Consider the following 20925-nt stretch of genomic DNA (forward strand, 5'->3'; position numbering starts at 1 on the left):
CATATATGTGAATTTAGTTTTTGGTTTGTGAATGTTTACTTTATTTGTTAATGTTCTTTGCATACTAATTCTTGTTCTACAATTAGTAGTAGCCAAGCCCATCAGTCCAGTATCATCCACAAATTGAAGGTGCGTATATGCTGGAATATCATTGCACCACTTCCACCCTTGAATAAGTCCCAGATCTGCTTGTGATTTTATAAATCTTCCCAAGCCCTCTGCCATAATGATAAATAGATATGGAGAGATAGGATCCCCCTGACGGAGTCCTTGAGAAGCAGAGAATAGGTCAGTAGGTTCTCCATTAATAAGAACCGAAAAGGATGGGGAAGACACACAAATGAGAACCCAATCCACCCATTCCATAGTAAATCCAAAAGCTAGAAGCACCCGACCCAGAAAGTCCCAACTAACTTGGTCATACGCTTTAGCTAAGTCTAGCTTAATAAACATAGCCTTTTCCTTGGACATGGCCATAGAGTGAATAGCCTCTGAAGCAATAACCACCCCATCAAGAATCTATCTCCCACTAACAAAACCTCCTTGTTCCTCAGAAATCAGAGTGGCAAGAAAAGGCTTAAGCCTCTTAGCAATTAATTTTGTGATAATTTTGTATGTGACATTACATAGAGCAATGGGTCTGAACTGATCCAACCTGTTAGCCCCATCAATCTTGGGAATGAGAGCTAGAAAAGTAGCATTCATAGACTTGAGCATTTGTTTATTTTGATATGACTCAAAGATAATCAATTTTAATTGATGTTTATTTTTGTAATTTGTAAAATGTTATTCAAATATAGATATTTTAATCAAATATAGACATTTTAAATCTTTTAAATTGTCAATTTTTAAAAATTATTTTTTATATAGTTTAATTTCATATTTATTTTAATTTATATATATATATAAGTTTAATTTAGAATTTAATTATTTTTATTTTTACATATCTAAACCAATGCTTTTAATAGATTTCCTTTTATTTTTTATTTATATATATAATTTTATTAGATTATACAAATTTATTTAACATATATAATTTTTATTATATTGATATTTTTAATTTATACTTTAAAATACATAATACTAATTTTGTATCAATTTTAATAAAGTTCAAATTGTTTAGCTTGGTATATTATCAACTTTATTTATTATAAGTTTGTTTGATTTTTTTAAAGCATAAATGTTATTTTTAAATTAATTTATGTTTATTTATTTTTATGCATTAGATTTAAGCTTAAGAATATTGTCTAGCTTCTTCAATTAGATGAATTTATCGCTTCAACAAAATATATCAAACAATTTAATCATTAAAATTAATCAATTTAACTCTTTTTTAAAAAAATTATATAATTTTATCTATATCTTATATATAATTAGTTGATAAATATCTTTGGTATGATAAATGTTCTTTACGATGTCATCTAATTTTAATTTACCATGATACTATAATGTTTATTTATATATTCTTTTATTGTTTTAATTAATATATATCATTGCAGTTATATAATTTAATAATATACTAACTATACTCTGTAATTTAATTTAATTTAACACTATAATATTATATTTTTCATTACTATTAATTTGTTATTTTATTAAATTAAATACATTATATTTTAACCAAAACTTACTTCAATCAACCATAAAATCATAAGGGAGGAACTTTGGCGCATGCGCCCCTTGTTTTACTTGGCATCTTTATATATGTGTGTGTGTTTATTTATTTATTACTTTTTATTTAATCTTTCTTGATTATTTATTTATTTAGTCCTTTTTTATTTTTACTATATATATATATATATATATATGTATATATGTATATATGTATATATGTATATATGTATATATGTATATATATTATTTTTTATTTTTTAAATAATAATTTTTATTATATATTTATTTATTCCCCCTTTTATTCACTTTCTATCTTATATTATCAAGTTTTATGGACAAGGAAGTGGATGCACAGAGAGAGAGAGAGAGAGAGAGAGAGAGAGAGAGATGTATGTGTATATGTATATTTATAAGTACATGTGTGTGCGCGCGTGTGTGTGCATATGCATTTACATATGTATTTACACACACACACACACACACACACACACACACACATATATATATATATATATATATATATAGTGTGTGTGTGTGTGTGTGTGTGTGTGATTGATTTTATTATTTCTTTCTTTCTGTTTGTTATTATTTTATTTTATTTTAAATTTTTAAATTTCTTGATTTCTTTTTGTTGTTTCTTTTCCTCTTCTTTGGTCCTATATTTGTACTTAATGTCATTTCTTCTTCTTCTCTTGATTGCTTTGATAGTTTTTTCTTATTCCTTTTGTTATTGTCTGATTGTGTGGGTGGTCATCTAGGTTTAACCTTGGGCAAGTTTAGTATTTATTTAATTTAATTTTTGATATTTTTTCTTTTTGTTGGCTTTTCTTGGTGGGCTTTCTTTTCCTTGTCTCTTTTGGTGTTGTTGGTTATCTATTTTTGTTTTTAAATTATTTTTAGTCTTTCCTCTAGTTGAGTCATCTTTCGGTCTTTCTGTCCTTGATGGTAGGTGTGCTCAATTATTGTGTTGTCTTTTTCGCCCTTCCTTTTATTGGATTCTTGGTCTACAATCTATCATTTTTCTCCTCTCTTCATTTGCATGAACATCTTGCTGATGGATCACGTAGCATGATCCAAAACGTTGATCATAAAAATCATTCACACAATCAAATCCAAAAATTGAATAGTAATTCCTATCCCTTGCCTATAGCCAAATAGCCCTAGACCTCTGCCTCCAAAAAGTCTCTTCCTTTGACATAATATTGTGAAAATTGACTAGTTTTTCATTTTCTTTAGCTAGAAAGGCCTAAGAATAGCCTTCCATTTGAATTCTATCCTAAATATCTTTTATCTTTATTAAAAAATTGGCTTTTTCCTTAAAAATATCTTCAAACTCACTCCCATTCCATTCGTCAAATTTCTCTTTAACATGCCTAAGCTTTTTGGAAATACGAAAGAGAGTCGTCCCTTCCACCTTAATATTCCACCAACGTTTGCAGACCTGAGCAAAACCTAGGTGTTGAATTCATATTTTCCCAAATCTAAAGGGAACTTTTTTTGTTATCTTTAAACAAATCTACCGCAAAGACCAAAGGAAAATGATCAGAGGCCACCTTAGAAATAAAAGACAGGGAGCAAGAAAAGTCTTCAGCCCAATCATGTGAAATTAGGACCATATCTAGGCGAGCTTGAATACAATTCTCCCCCACCCTCTTATTAGTCTAGGTGAAGCAAGTACCTTGAAGATCCAAGTCTATCAACCCTTCTCCATTAATAAAGTCCATCAAATCCAATCTTCCATCCAACTAACTCAGATTGCCTCCCATTTTTTTCATAGTCATAGAGAGGAACATTGAAGTCCCCCATCAAAATCCAGCCTCCATTATAATCTTTTCTTTTAAGATTTTATAATTTGTTCCATAACTTTTTCCTCATATTCTTACTATTAGGAGCATAAATGTTACCAAGTTCTAGTTGAAACCCAGATGTAAATGTTAAAACTTGACCACTAAGAAATTCTTATTAGAATCAATGAGCAAGCCAAAAACAATAGATTGATTTCACATAATTAGAGTAATTCTTGAGGCTCCTTTAGAATTGCTAGCCAACACCTCACAATTTTTGAAAAACCTTAACTTTTGTGCTTTTTCTTTATCCATTTTGGTCTCCTGAATAACCAAAATATTAGGTTTATGATCTCTAACTAGATTTCTAACCACATCCATCTTATGCAGATTGTTTAGCACCCTTATATTCTATGAAATAATCTTCATTTTTTCTTAGGGGTAAATTCCAAAATAGTAGCTTGCTCCATCAACTACATTATGTAAACTCTCCATTTCCCTCTTATTCTTGAGACTTTTCTTGCCCACTTTACTTGAAGATCTGACATCTACCTTCACTTTAGGGTAGGTCATCTCCATTTTCTTCCTCCTAATAGAAACTCCAGAAGATGACACTAAAGGGCAACCTTCCTTGTTACTTTTCTTCCTCATGCCAGCCTTCTATTTTTTCTCATCTTTGATGATTATTTGATCCTCTTGCTTAAGGAAATTTTTTGGATTAGTATCAGGAACCATATCACCCATAAAAGAATCTTCAATAATAAGTTCAAATAAGGGAAGGTTACCTTCATCAAGAAAGTTATCCATGTACCAGATCCTAGGATCTCTATGGAATTCTCCTCTTGAATTTCTTCTTCCTTGCATTCACCCTCCAAACCAATATCTTCTTGGTCTCCAATCAAGATTTGGGACAAGCAATCTAGCTGAAACTGCTCCGTATCTACCTTAGAACCATTCTTGAAAGGGGGAGGAAGAGAGGACTCCTAGTCTATTCTTAAGACCATATCATCTTTGTCTTCCTTCGCTATATTTTATATGTTTTCCTTCTCTATCTCATTATTTACAAAATCATCATTGCGGCTCACATTAATAGAATTCTTAACAAGGGTAGAAGTATTACCTTTTGGTTCCTTAGTTTTCCATACTATTTTTTGGGATTTCTTCTTTTCTAGCACCAACTTACTGGTCTTTTAAGGCTTTTAAAGAAATTTTTTAGCCCAATGACATTTTTTAGTCCAATGACCCACTAGTCTCCTCTTAAGGTTGTTTCCTTCGTTTCCTTGTAGTTCAAAGTAGGACAGGTATATATTTTTTGCACATATGAACATTGAGAAACTCAATGCGGAGTTGAGCAAGAACCAAAGTTCGATGGTAAATACATTTATTTTTGAGATATTCATTTAGTGGGTAGGAGATGGATGCTACACTATAGTTTTTATCTAATTACGCCGAGAGGTGTTCTATACAATGGCAATACAGGAATATGCCAAGATTCCTTGTCAATAAAAAAGATTTGGGAGCAGTTACAAACTTCCAAATTAAATATTAAAAAAGAATTCCCGAAATAATAGCTGGCCGAAATAATAGGAAGCCAAATGGAGGCCGAAATAATAGGCCCAAAAAAGTAAGGCCCGAAAAAGTAGGACCCGAAAAAATAGGGCCCAAAAAAATAGGGGTGAAATAATTTCAATATGATTTTTTTTTTTGTTAAATATAATTTTGCATGCACATTCATGCTTTTTTTTTTGCGGGTAGTGGGGGAATTTGAAACAAATTCATGGAATGTGAAGGGACGTTTGTTGGGGGATATGAGGAGCCTCTCAGAAATTATAAAACCAAGGCTCCTCATTTCATTTTCATTTTATGTTTTTGCAGGAAGGAAGAGGTGGAGGTTATTGGAGGATCAGATTGGAGTTTTTGAATAGGAGTAAATTGAAGTTTTGGAGTAACATTTTTGCAGGTGAGATTTCTATTTTTTATTTACATTTTTATTTAGATTTAGATGTAGATGTAAATTGAAATTCAAAATTAATTATAATATTCTACTTTGATTTAGATTTAGAATTTTGTTCATAACTATTTAGGCTTGCATTTAATAGTTTAGTCTTGCATGTTTGATTTAGATTTAAATTTGGATTCAAAATCTATTTCATATATATATATTATAATACTTTTCATTGTTAATGGTGCTTGATGGGAGTGTTTTAGGGGTGTCTTCTTTTCTATTTCTGAAATATTTTGGTCCAATATGTACTTTCCTAACCAGATCTATCCATTTTCTTCTGATTCATGCATAGAGCTTCTTGATGCTATTAGCGCGTTGCTGGGACTGAATGGGAATGGATTACAGATATATGACTGACTCTGGATCTGGATATGCATTTGGAATTGGCTCTGTTGCGGCTCCAATTTATAGGTTCCTTCCAATCTATGAGCACACTAAAATCTTTGCAGAATTCAGAAGATCCATGACAAATTGAAAAATTGAATTTTTGGAGCCTTTTGATTTCAATTTCTATTTGACTTTGATTTGGGTCATTCTATTTGGACAAAATTCCAAAGTTGCTCGGTCTTCTCAAATTTTATTTATTTTATTTCTCTATAAATGTTGTTAATAAGAATGAGTCTTGTTCATTTGAGTGTTGATAGCATCAATCTCTCTGTTTTGAAAATATAGTATTTGTAATGTTTTTATAAAAAAAACCTAAATGAATATTCGATTGTTCTGTGATAGATTATTCTGTGAGGTTCTAGCTTGGAGCTAATAAGATGCTCACTTCTAAAAACTCTTCGTAGTATACCCATGTGTCTTCTTTAAGTTCTTTACTAATCTTTATCGCCTCCCTGCAATGGATTGTTTTTCAGTATATTTTAGCCGGTGTGATTCATGAGTACGAAATCAGTTTAAACTATTGATGCAAGAATGCAAATCCACGGCAAACCCATTTTGGATTCCGTCATACTCTTCTATCAATGTGAAAAAAAATTATTTCCCACTTACATTAATATTAATTGTTATGGATTTACTTTCATTATATAATGTATGATATGAAAAAAATAATTTATATTAGAGAAGATACAAATAGTTGGAAGTCAAGAATAAATTGTTGTTACATAGTTTTAAAATCTGTATTATGCAGAACAACAAATCTTTTACATAGTTTTAAAATCTGCATTATGCAAAACAAATCTATGTTGTGTAGATTTTCTATTTTTAATTTACTCACATTTGAAACAGAGCAATTAAGTTTTACAATGGGGTGGGTAGATTTGGTAATTTAGTAATTCAATATAAAAGTCATCATTTAATCAATAAAATACACTTCAACACAATTTATTTCTGCCTTGCATCCTGAGCATTTGATATTTTAGTCATTCATTTTAATATTTTCAACTTTGATATTTTATATCTTGATATTGCTTACTCATCTTTGGAAGATGCAATGCCAAGATGAGACAAAGTTCATTCAAAACCATTAGATAAATGAAAAAAATTAATGCATTTAGTGCACAAAATAAAGAATGCATATGCAATCAATTTTTTTATCAATGTTTATGATAGCTTTTTTTTTAAAATAGAAAATAAAAAATAGAAAATAGAAATTATTCTTTTATGTATGTAGAAAAAAATTAGAAAGATTTTATGTATGTAAAAAATTAAAAGAATTCTATATACATCTAGATTTTTTGAAAAGAATTCTATTTACATCTACATATTTTGATTGAAATAACCATAATTAAAAAAATATATATATAAAATAGAAATGTTAATATATGTATGTAGAAAAAATTAGAAAGATTGCATGCATCTAAAAAGATTCTATTTACATCTAGATTTTTTTAGAATGGAAAAAAATGGATAATAGAAATATCAGTTGCATGTTTGTAGAAATAAATTAGAAAAACATGTATCTAGAAATTAAAAAGATTCTATATGTGTCTAATGTTTAGATTTTACTTTATTCTAAACTAATTATTGATGGATATATATTTTTAAAATATTTATGTAGTTTAAAGTTTAGATTTTAATTAATTTGTATGCAAATAGGAAAAAGAATAAATATTTTATATATGTGTAGATTAATTTCTATTTTTAAAATTTACAAGTAAATGAGTACTTTATTCATTTAAAGTAAACAAGTTTTTAAGTAATATATTTTTATTTTAGAAATATATTAATCATAATGTTCATTTATTATTACTTATTTAATATACTTACTCTCAAATCTAAGACAATAGAAATGATATTTTATTAACTTTGAAATAGGGAAGTGTTAAGCAAGTTCATTTACAAAAATACCAAAAATATATTTGGTCTTTGATCAAATTGGAGTTAATATTAGAAATATAAATATGATCATTAACAATTAAGCTAAATTCAATTCAAAACAATGATATTATTTAAATGTAAATAAAATAAGCCATGTTTACTTTGAAACATCAAACAACTAATTAACTAATACAATAATTAAAATAAATGAATCTATTATGACATAGAAAAATATTTTCGAAGTATAATTTCTTTGTTTTTCAATCAATATGAGTTTTTTTTTCTACTTGAAAAGATAAACCATCCTAATTGTCATCCTTAGTTAACCCTAACAGCAACCCCTACCTTAGCCCTAGCCCCAACAATGATGTACAATCTAACTATAATCCAACATTAAACTATAATTATAGCACTAAAACATATCCCTATTGATATTCTAAACTTTAATCATAACAAAAATCTCAACCCAAACCATAATCTAAACCAAAAACCTACACACTAATATTGGTTATAGTCCTAACCCTAAAATCTAACCCTTAACCATAATGTAAAAAAAACTCCAGAATATTGATCAAAATCCTAAACCTAACTATAGGGATAACCATGATATTAAACTCTAAATCCAGTCCCAAGGTCCTAACCATGGTATAAACCTATAACCAAACTCTTAAAAAAAATACTAATCCCTGATCCTAATCAGATTCCCAACTTTAAACTTGAACCATAAACCATAGTTGTAACCATAACCATAAACTTAAACAAAACCCTAAATTAATCATAGCTTAGACCCTAATCCTAGCACAAACCACAATCATGACCAAATATAAATCTTCACCTTACCCCTAATCATAATTTCAATGTTAACCCTAACATTAGTTTCAATGCTACCATGATATGAACCCTAATATAGACTTCACCTTGATCCTCACCCTAATCTTAAGTCTAATTAAACCCTGACTAAAACCTAATCTATATGATATATCTAACTATAATCTTAACTGTAACTATCATACAACCCAATGCTAACCCTCATGTATATTTAATCCCTAATCTTAACTCTAAATATTCTATAAACTCTTGAATTGACCTTGATTCTAACCATAACCCTAAAATCTAAATTGTAACCATAGCATGAAAGGTAGGGACCCCCGCTACGTGGCACAATTATGGGTCTTGGAGCCTCGCGAAAGCACTACAGAGTGAGGAAATGTTAGAAAGGTGACATGTGGTAGCATGACACAATTTTGGGCTTTAGAGCATTGAAGAAACAGTGCAGCGTAAGGAGGCGCTAGAATGGAGACTCATGGAAAGAAGAGGAAAGACTTTCATCTCGCTGGCAGAAAACTACGAAAAGAGATAACATGATGTGTTAACCTCCCACAAAAAATGCAAGGTTGACCACAAGGGGGAATTTGGTTTCCCCAAAAATGAATGATGGTCATCGATGAAGGTCTTCCTTTCGAAATAGACGTCATAGATGCATCGTGAATCCTCACCAATGAAGGATTAAGTCGCAACCATCGATGTAGATTCTCCCCTCAAAAAGGATGACTGAGATGCAACGAGGAAACTCCTCCCAATGAAGGATTAAGTCACATTCGTCGATCAAGATTGGCTTTATTTCCAATGGATGACTAAGATGTAGTGAAGAGATTCCTCCCAACGAACGAAGCAAATAGCACAAAAGGTGCGAACCCCCTCCATGTGGCACAATTTTGGGTCTCAAAGACTCATGAAAGCATTGTGGAGTGAGGAAATGTTGGAAAGGCAATGCGTGGTAGCATGATGCAATTTTGGGCTTCAGAGAATTGAAGAAACAATGTAGTATGACGATGCATCAGAATGGAGATGCATGACAGCATCTTGTGCAATTCTAGGCTTTAGAGTGTTTCGAAGACACTAGCGTATAAAGAAACGTTAGAATGGGAATGCATGGAAACAGCTTGCACTTTTGGGAAGATGGGAAGATAGCTCGCGAAGAAATAAGAGTTATCAAATCTCGCAGCATGAATCAACCTGACCAAGAAAAAATGATCCAGCGTGGTCAATGAAGAAACCGAGCCAACACAAAATGTTAGCCACCAACTTTAGCGATGTTAACCCTCTGCAAAGAACCTATCCCATTTAAGGTCTCTCAGATTAGACATCAGTGATGGGTTGAATAGGGGGAAAAAATAGCACACAATACCCTCCTAAATGAAATTCTAAATGTAACACTAATAACCATGGTCCTACTTCTTTTCCTAACCTTATCCATGAGCGTGGGAATATACATATTATTATATAGGGCACCTTATATAATAATAAATATAATCTAAAATCCCAACCCTTACTCCGCTCCTAACTATAACTGTGACCATAAGAAAACTTCTAAATATAACCCTTCCTCTAACTCTAACCCTAACCCTAACCCTAACTATAACTGTAACCCTATCCCTACCACTAACTATAACCCTGAATCTAACTCTATCATCATTGGACTTTAACCCTAATTATAACTGTAACCCTAAACCTAACTCTAACCTTAACCGTAACCATAATCGTAACACAAAACCTAACCCTAATCGTAGCTAGAATTCTAATACTCTGTCTACCCCTAACTCAAACTATAGCCCTAATTATAACTCTAACTCTAACCCTAACTCTAACTCTAACCCTAACTCATATTCTAACCCTAAACCTAACCCTAACCTTGACCCTAACCCTAACCCTAACCCTAAGCCTAACCCTTTGTCTACCCCTATCTCTAACCCTAACCCTAACCCTAACCCTACCCCTAACTCTAATCCTAAATCTAACTCTTGCTGTAAATCTAACTCTACCATAATTAGACTCTAACCCTAACCCTAACTTTAATCCTGACTGAAACCCTAACTCTAACCTTAACCCTGACTCAATCCCCTTACCCTAACCTTAACATTGATATAACTCTCTCTATATATAACCCTAACTCTAAATATAAACCTAACCCTAACCCTAACCCTAAATCTAACTCTAACCCTAACTGTAAGCGTAACCCTACCCCTACCCATAACTCTAACTGTAAATCTAACTCTACCATAATTGGATTTTAATTTTAACCCTAACCCTAACTCTAACCTTAACCTTGACTCAAAAATCTAACCCTAACCCTAACTCTAACATTAACCCAACTGTAAAATTAACTCTATTGGTAACTCAAACCCTAAACCTAACCCTAATTCTAACCCTAACTCTAACTCTAGCTCTAGCTCTAACCCTAACTCTAACCATAACTCAAACTCAAACCCTAAACCTAACCCTAATCCTAACCCAAATTGTAATGCTCTGTCTACCCCTAACTCAAACTATAACCCTAACCCTAACTCAAACTCTAACCCTAACTCATACTCTAACCCTAAACCTGACCCTAGCCCTAACCCTAACCCAAAACCTTACCCTAACCCTATCTATAACCCTAAACCTAACCCTAACTCTAATCCTAATCTTAACCCTAATTCTAATCCTAACACTAACCTTAACCCTACCCCTAACTCTAACCATAAATCTAACTCTACCATAATTAGAATCTAACCCTAACCCTAACCTTAACCCTAGCTCAAACCCTTACCCTAACTTTGTCCCTAAACATATATCTACGTATGACTATAACATTTTACATTACAATATCCCAATTTTTTTTTATAATCTAAATTAAATTCCTTATATTAAATTAAAAGATATATTTGACTCAAACCCTAACCCTAACCCTATCCCTACTATAACCCTAACCATAACCATAATGATGACTCTAACCCTAACCTTAACCATGAGCATTACTCTAAACCTAACATTAACCATAAGCATAACTCTACCCCTAACTCTAACCCTAATTCTAACTCTACCATAATTGGATTCTAACCCTATCCCTAACCCTAACTATAAGCATAAGTCTAACCCTAGCCTTAACCATGAGCATAACTCTAACTTTGGATTTGACTCTACCATAATTGGACTCTAACCTTAACCCTAACCTTAATTTTGATCCTAACTCAAACCCTAACCCTTTAACTCTAACCTTAACCTTGACTCAAACCTTAACCCTAACCCTAACGTTAGCCTTACTATAACCCTAACACTAACCCTAATCATAACCATAACCATAACTCTAACCCTAACCTTAACCATGACCATAACATTAACCCTAACCTTAACCATAAACGTAACTCTAATCTAAACCTTAACCATAACTCTAACAATAACCATAACCATAACTCTCTCCCTAACCTTAACCATAGCTCAAACCCTAACCCTAACTCCAACCCTAACTCTAATGCTAACCCTAACCCTAATTCTATCCCTAAGGTTAACATTAACTATAATGGTAACTTTGTCCCTAACCATATATCTATGTATGACTATAACATTTTACATTACAATATCCCAAAAATAAAAAATATTAAACTCCTTATATTAAATTTTTAAAAATATTTTGAAGCACAATTTTATAGTAACTTCATACAACTCTAATTAAAAATTAATTAACAATTTTATAGAAACCTTATCAAAATAAAAAATAAAAAGTAAATATTTTTCCTATTGCGCCGTGACTGCCACTAGCTTATATATACCTCTATATATATTACGCCGAGAGTAATCGTTCTCGAGGCGCCTATTTTTATTTTCATTAATCCCAACTTCGATTAGAATAACTTTGGGATTAAATAAAAATAGGCGCCTCGAGAACGATTACTCTCTGCGTAATATATATAGAGGTATATATAAGCTAGTTTAGATACATTCATAACGCAATCTAGAACTGAAATGGTTATGACAACTATATATAATAAGGTGCTTGTTTAATAGATTCATTTTTCCTATCCGACAAATACAAAAGCAATCATTTACTATTTACTGGTTCATATATAACAAGTGGTTTGATAGAAAATTGTTATCCAAGTGCATGCCAAAATCCTCAAGCTCCAACTCCTAATTTCTTACAAGGCTTCAAATCATATTGAATTTTGTATGCTTCTATACTCAGGAAAAAAAACATACAGAAATAAAAGGATTTACCTAGCAATGAAGGAGATCACAAATCAGAAAGCTCAAGACTCGGAAAGAGAAGATATGTTTTAAAAGAGAACAATTTGGAACGGTTACACAACCAATCACACATGGTAGAAAAACAGTATCAAAATTTGTTTAGTATTTTATTTTTCTATAAATTACATTGAAATATCGTTGCATGGATTGGGAGGGTCTCTTATGAGATTGAAGAGCCTCTCAACTAATAATGATTCATTAATAAAATTCATTTTAATAAAACTCATTAATAAAACTCGTTACAATAGTATATTGCCTATCAAGAAATACTAATAATTTGACTTAAAATAAGCACTCTAACTTAAAAGAATAACTATATCACTTAAACAAAGTCCACATATATGTAAGTGCTTGCAATACTCCCTCCTCTTCTCCCACCATTACCATTACTCTCTCTTCGTTTCCCACAACTTCCTCTCCATTCTTTACCTTACTTCTTCTATGTAGTATATCATCAAGAGTATCCCTGAGGTTACAACCTCTTCTTAAAACACATACAAACATCCATTTACCGCTTGTCAGTTCAAATTTGAATTCTGTATGCTCACGGAATGGTAGGAATGGATGGTCCATATAATTGACTTGAAATACATTTACAAGGAGGCATACTATAGCCGCATAATCCGAAGAATGCCTAATCCCGCCTTCTAGCAACCCTCCTCTCCCTTTCATCACGGTGAGGTTGGGGAAGGAAACAGACTCCATCGCTGCCTCCACGCTACTCCCTGCCCTTCCAACTATGCATGTCTGCTGTGCCAAATTCTGCCCAAAACAAATATTACTTCAGTCAACAAAATTAAGTATGCGAGAATAATTGAAGCAGTTTTCATTCTGGACTCTGTATTACCTTTGTGTCTTGAATCCAGCGCTGAAGAGCTGATGTTTTGTTTGCTGCTACCTCCAAAGTTTTCAATGTATCCATCTTTATCCATCTCCACGCTCTGAGCTGTTCAAGAAATTTGTCACAATTACTTATTGTTATGTTTTTTATGGAAGGTAGATTTAGAAAACTCGAGGGCTCATCTAAATAGGGACAATTACGTATGCAAAGTGAAATAAGGTTTTTTAGACCACTAACGCCTTCTATATTCTTCAGACTTGTACATTTCATCACTTCTATAACTTGAAGCGATGTTGGCAATCTCTCAATACAGGTTAGATCACGATTGTGATATAGCAGTAGAGTTTCAAGGCAGGGACAGGAGACTTGAGATAGTGATATCTTTGACAAACTTGTCGAATGTATGTCTATCCTCTTGAGCATATTTAAACGCTCCAGGAAGTTGGGAAAATGAAGCTTTAGTTGAGTTTGACAGGAGAAATTTTCAAGAGAGGGAAGGAAGCTTAATGTACTTAACAAGTCACCGTATATACCGAGTTTACTCAAGCTGGACAGATACACAATAGAGGCTGGTGCGCTCTTCATAAACTCACTTCCTATCTCCAGTGTTTCCAATTTCTGAAGTTGACCAATGCTAGCGGGAATCTCCCATATCCCTGTATCAACAACTGTGAGCACCCTCAAACACGCTTGATCTATGATTTGATTTGGCAATTGTACCAGCTTACGGCAATAGTTAAAGTTCAAATACTCCAGCTTTTTCATGTTTTCCAGCATATCTAATTTAAATCTGAGTTGTTCACAGTGATCTAAATCTAGATGTTGAAGGTGTCTTAGCTGCTTAAAAGAAACCGGCAAACTCTGCAGCCTACTATTACTTCTCAAAATTACAAATCGCAGATTTGACAGATCTCCGAAACGGCTAGGTAATGAAGTCATCATCTCACAGCCGCCTACATCCAGCCATTCCAGAGATGAGAGAGAACAAAACTCTTCTGGCAGATTCTCCAGTGCTTTACAACCATTCAGTTTAACACTTTTCAATTCCTTCAGACGTCCGATTGAAGTTGGGATCCTTTGTAATTTAAGACCATGTGTTATGAACAAGGATTTTAGATGCACTGGAGGCTGCATGCAGTGACAGCGTTCGTCAATACAGAAACCAATGCAGAAAAAAGGCAAAATCGGAAGCTTAATTTCGTTACTATCTGTGAAGACAATACTTACATTATCTGTATTAGGCCATAAATCTCTTAAGTTCACAGCATTTCCCAACGCCACATATCTCAGGCTTCTGAGTGAAAGCCACGAGGGAATGCTTCTCTTGTTAAACTTGAGCACATAAAGCCATACGGGGCCATCTGATGGGTTTGTGATATCTTTGATGAAATTTTCTCCCCTGCCAGTGAAAAGGAGATAAGCGAACATTTTGCGACGCAATGGCTCCTCAGTATATTCTAATCCATCAGCAAATATGCCTCGGATAGGCCTCTCCTGAATGGAAATCCAAGTGTACAAATGTAAAATGTAATGCGTGGACCAGCAGGTACTCATACAAACATGGTATTGAACAAAATGATAAATTGTCAGGGTGGAACTCACCCTAGCTTCTTTCTCTATGTTGATTGTATTCCCTGGAAGGAATACACGGTAAGATGAACGCCTACTTGCAAAGTCCCTTCCCAAATCCAGCAGGTGGTCATGCATTGTTAGTTTATCATCCTCGTCCACATTAACCAGACACTTGTTAACAAGTGTATCCAATCCTTGCAAGCCGCTCCACCCCGATCCATCCCATACTTGAATTGCGTGATCTCTGTGCTCTCCATAAAAGAAACAAGCCACATCTATGAACATTTCTTTCTCTTCTTCGTCAAGTGCATTGTAGCTGAGACTCAACCTCCCTGTGATATCCTCCGGCAAGATTCTCGAGATCTTATTAAGCTGAGATTCCCAGTAATTCCTCGGCTTGCCGAAAACAAGTCCGCCAAAGATCTCGAGCGACAAAGGCAATCCGTTGCAAATTTTCAAAAACTTTTCAACAATACCTTCGAATCCCTCTTGTGGGCGGCACTGTGAAAACGCATGCCAACAGAAAAGCTCCCTGGCACACAATTCATTCAGTCCCTCCATTCTGTATACAGTGGCACCCCACCTTGCAAGGACATTCAAGTCACGAGTTGTGACGATGACAAGACTGCCTGATCCAAGGCAGTCCTTACTTGGTAACAAAGCATCAAGTTGGGTCTTATGATCGACATCATCCAAGATGATGAGCGCACGAACATATCTCAACCGATTTACCAGAATAGATTTACCTTCTTCTATGTCATTGAAATCCAAGTCTTTGACTCCATGAATGTCCTTCAGAAGCTTCTTCTGCTTCTCATGCAAAACATTTCTGGTTGCAGCATCTCGCACTGCAAATACGATACTGCATCTCTGGAAAGACAAGGATTTTCTGTTATAGAGTTCCTTTGCCAGCGTCGTTTTACCCACTCCACCCATTCCTACGATCCCCACAACATGCGTATCGTTCTCATGATGATCCTGGGAAGATCCAACTGTTTTTCTTTCAAAGTCTTCGACTGCATCATCCAATCCAACAGGTTTTTGAGCTACCAGCAATGGTGTCTTTCCCAGTAGCTTAGATACCATATTTACAATATACTTCAACAGCATCGCCTCGTCTCTAAACATGTGCAACATTTAATAATACAGATAATGAACAAGCACGACAATTCAATGGTAATTGAAATAGTACATTTAAAAGATAAGGTCTGCTACTTACTTATTATTCTTGACGACAAAGCCCTTGAGAAATGAAATTTTCTCCATTGCTGTCTTCCACTCTTCAACCTTTTTGGAGGAGTATCTTCGCAGCTCTTCATATCGGGAAAATGCAGGAGCATATATTCCTTTTCCTTGAGCTACCCAGCGCAGATCACAAGGGTCAACATGATAGAAGACTGGAATAATTCTCTTGTCCGTCTTGAGCATGAAAGATAGCTCTGCCAAACACCAAGGGGATTTGGCATAGCTGGGAGAAAAAATGGCAATATGAATTGAGGCAGAGCGCATGGCTTCTTCGATATGTGCTGGAATGACATCACCCAGTTCGAGGGAATAGACATCAAGAAATACAGAGAGGCCCAAAGCATTAAGTTCATGGTGGATGTTATTGGCGAGGCTATATTTTACATCCTCTCCGTAATGATTAATGAATACTTCGAAAGAAGCATGACAAGGGCGAGGAGGGCGTGAGGAGGAAGATGCAGAAAATATCGATGATGGCACAATCTCCTCGAAAGCATATTCCATTATACAAAATGTATCAAGATTAAAAGAAAAGTCTGACAGTTTCATAAATCATAAAGAATAAATCAAATCAACCACAAAGCAAACGCACAAAAAATGCCTGTGATGAATTACCATCCGCGCGAGGCATTGTCTTGAAAGCTCAGAAGCCAAGTATTGTAGCAACAGTGTTCAACGTATCCGAATGAAACGTCCAATCATTGATTACCTAGGTAGAACCGTCTTGATCGATATTCCAAATGTAGTGGGTTTTCACGGTCAGCATGGGATGAGATATCAATGTATTGACCATTTTGTTCTATTTAAATATCACTTCAATGATTCTCGTGGCTAATATAACAGTGTTAGAAATTCAATACTCTAGTGTCATACTTTTGCCTCCGCAAAATAAATTCTTTCTTGAGTTCATTACAAAACAAGAAATGACAATGATAATGCTAATAATAATGATAATGATAACAGTGACGATGATGATGATGAAAGGCAGAAGCAAAAAACGGCACAGTGGAGGGAGTTTCCAAAGTTCATCCCAGATGGACATATTACAGGTGATTTTGAGGAACATTATTATAGTCTAATAAGTTTTTAATTAAAAATTGACCTCGATGAAACCGTCATTATATCGTGGATATTGAGGCTTTCTGTGATTTCTTCCCATGGGAGTCGAGGGACAACAGATGAAATAGGACAAGGAAATCATCACTCATATGGGAAAAACTTGGAAGCCAGCTGTTTACAATATATCCTCCTACAACGAAATAATTTCAGCCAGCAGTCTTGTTTAATTATTTAATTAACGTTCAAACAGTATTACGTTTAAAGGAAACCAGATTCGGAAAACTCTTTCAAAATTCTTTTAACTAGCTGTATGCACAAACAATATCAAGAGAACACGAAACAACATTACTAAATCTCTCCCTAAAGTTTTTTAGCAGCACTGGATGTGCATTGGTTGAAAAACATGGGCACCTTACCACATTGTGTGTGATGACATTTTTTAACTATAATTTTCAATGGTGGTGCGGACAAATTATCCATTGACCTTATACTTTGTCTGATAGAGATGCTGGTGTGTTAATTATTGTTAGTTGGACAGCTGTTATTTCTGACCCGGAAATAGCAGCACTATTTATGGGTAGCTTGGACAGCTGTTCGTCCTTATCTATGAATAGCGGTTGTATTTATGGGTGGTTTGGACAGCTGTTTGTCCACTTGCCAAAAATTAGTAAATGGTTAATATTTACTAATTTTAGAGATTCCCTTTTGGACACCTTGCAACCAATTCTATTATTGGCTGTTGAGTTGTCTTAATCTCAACCGTTGGTTTGATTTAATCTCGGTCGTTGGTTTACCAACAGGTGTAGTATAGAAAGGGGTCATTGGGTCATTTGGATTTGAAGAAGGCAGGAAGCTTTTGGAGAAGCAATTTGCAGTGTTAGCAAACAGTTTTGCAGTGTTAGCAAGGGCACAAGAGAGAAGCTTTTGTGAAGCAGTTTGCAGTGTTAGCAAACAGTCTTGCAGTGTTAGCAAGGGCGCAGTGTTAGCGCAGGGATAGCAGTGAGAAATATCAGCGGGAGAAATTAGGAGGTTGTCGGAGGTCTGCCAGTGTGAGGCAAGGAATTTTGTATCTCTTGATTTGCTGAAGTTTAATATAATTTCTCATCTGTAGAACTGGTTTTCCCTTAGGGGTTTTTCCAGGGACAATTTGTCCGAAAATATTGTGTTGATTCTGTTGCGCATTTCTTTCCGTATTTTAAGTGAAGTTGCAGTTGTGTTATTTTTCGATATTAGCTGGGAATTTATTTTCAGCAGTTTAATAATCATTTGTGATAGGAGATTAATAATCAGTGACTGCAATAGTTTGATTTTTCACATGGTATCAGAGCATTGTTAAGGGTAGAAGAGTTTTGCCCTAGGAAAAAAATTTTGATCTCTTTAGATTTATTATTGCTTTAAACCCTTGAGATGGCTTCAGCTGGTTTGAGAGATCAGGATAGATTGGATGGTGCCTCAAATTTTGGTGTCTGGAAGGCCAGAATTTCTTTATTGTTGGAAGAGAATGGTATCAAGGATTATGCTACCAGTGGTGTACCTGTACCAACGGATGCAACACAGCTTGCAGCATATAGGAAGGACGATGCCAAAGCGAGGAGGATTATCCTTGATGGTGTCAAGGATCATATTGTTCCACATATCTCGGAGCTAGATACAGCAAAGAAGATGTGGGACGCCATTCTAAATCTGTACCAGAATGCTACCACTAACAGGAAGTTGATTCTCAGAGAGAAGCTAAAGAATACCCGGATGAATCAGGGAGAAGATGTCACAAGTTACCTCACCAGGCTCAGACTTGTCAAGGATGAGTTAGCAGCTGTTGGAGATAGCCCTAGTGATGATGAGCTAGTGAGAATAGCCCTAAATGGGTTTACTAAACAATGGAGTGTCTTTGTTCAAGTTGTCAGTGGACGAGATACTTTACCGAGTTGGGATCGACTATGGACTGATTTCACTCAGGAGGAGTTTAGACTAAGTCTTGTCAATGGGGCCAACAAGAGTCAGAAAAATGAGGTGAAATAAGAGAACGTTGCCCTAGCGGGTAAAGGCAAAGCAAAGAAGGGATCTAGCAAAGGATCAAATTCACAAAGTGAAAAGAAGAAGAAGGACCTTTCTAAGGTTAAGTGCTTTGGATGTCACAAGTTTGGCCACTATGTCAGTGATTGCCCAGAGAGGAAAAAGGGTAAGAAGCAGGGGGCAGCTTTAGCAAGTGCAGAAGAACTCTCCAGCAGAATGGAAGATGAGTTTGCACTCATAGCTTGTATGGTTAGCTCAACCTCACAGTGTGTTTGGTATATAGATAGTGGGGCGTCATTTCATATGACAGGAGTTAGAGAGTACTTCTCCAGTTACAAGGAGGAGGACACCAACATCCAGATTTCTATGGGAAACTTGTCCAAACTCAACCCTGTTGGGAAAAGGACTGTTCAGTTTCAGAGGGAGAATGGAAAGATAATTCCTCTTCATGATGTGTTATATGTGTCGAGCTTAGGTATGAATTTGATTTCTGTATCTGTTCTTCAGGATAGGGGGTATAATGTACTCTTTAGAGGGACACATGTGTTGATTAAGCACAAGGATTGGAAATCACCCATAACTATTGGAGTTAGGAGTGATCGCCTTTATAGATTGCAGTTTGATACTCCTAAGGCACTTATGAGCAACAATAATCCTAGAGATCTTGGAGAGCTATGGCATAGAAGGTTGGGCCATATTCATCATGGAGCACTTAGATTGCTTCGTGAGACCGTGACAGGTGTTCCAGAGGTGAGCACAGAGCATGATGATGTATGTAAGGGATGTGTGTTGGGGAAGTTTGCGAAAGCATCTTTTCCAAGGAGTGACACCAGATCTAACGGTGTTCTTGATCTAGTACATTCAGATGTTTGTGGACCAATGTCAACGAAATCTCTCAGAAGATATGAGTACTATGTTACTTTTATTGATGACTTCTCTAGAAAGACCTGGATATACTTCTTGAAGACTAAAGATGAGGTTTTCAGTCGATTCCAAGAGTTCAAGGCTCTTGTGGAGAACTCAACAGGAAAGAAGATAAAGATTTTTCGGTCAGACAATGGAGGCGAGTACAAAGGAAATGTCTTCCAGGAGTTTTGCATCAGAGAAGGAATCAAGAGAGAATGGATTGTTCCTTACAATCCACAGCAGAATGGAGTTGCTGAGAGGAAGAACCGTTCTATATCGGAGGCAGCAAGAGCTATGCTACATGACCAGGACATGCCCCGTTACTTATGGGCAGAGGCGTGTAATACAACAGTCTACATTCAGAATAGAGTTCCACACAAGGTGTTAGGGAAGATGACACCAGAGGAGGCTTTCACAGGGAAGAAGCCAGATGTTAGTCACTTCAGGATATTCGGGAGTTTGGCATATTGTCATATTCCTGGAGATACACGTACAAAGTTAGATCAGACTGCAGAGAGGGGGTACTTTTTTGGGTACAGTGAGACCTCAAAGGCATA

General features: G+C 34.8%; 1 protein-coding gene across 1 annotated transcript in view; it reads right to left on the minus strand.

Annotated features, from left to right (window-relative positions):
• Positions 1-13050: 13050 nt before the first annotated feature.
• LOC149548240 (TMV resistance protein N-like) overlaps positions 13051-20925 on the minus strand; it is a 33525-nt gene continuing 25650 nt past the window's right edge. The window contains exons 2-7 of the mRNA XM_089794239.1: positions 19233-19291; positions 16365-16884; positions 15176-16265; positions 14801-15067; positions 13580-14701; positions 13051-13494 (exon numbers count right to left, since the gene is read on the minus strand). Of these exons, the coding sequence (XP_089650365.1) occupies positions 13051-13494; positions 13580-14701; positions 14801-15067; positions 15176-16265; positions 16365-16884; positions 19233-19291 (3502 nt within the window). The remainder of the gene's footprint in view (positions 13495-13579; positions 14702-14800; positions 15068-15175; positions 16266-16364; positions 16885-19232; positions 19292-20925) is intronic.

The sequence above is a fragment of the Cupressus sempervirens genome, chromosome 7 (assembly GCF_028749045.1).
Source record: "Cupressus sempervirens isolate cs-2001-9-10 chromosome 7, ASM2874904v1, whole genome shotgun sequence".
NCBI classification, from domain to species: Eukaryota; Viridiplantae; Streptophyta; class Pinopsida; order Cupressales; family Cupressaceae; genus Cupressus; species Cupressus sempervirens.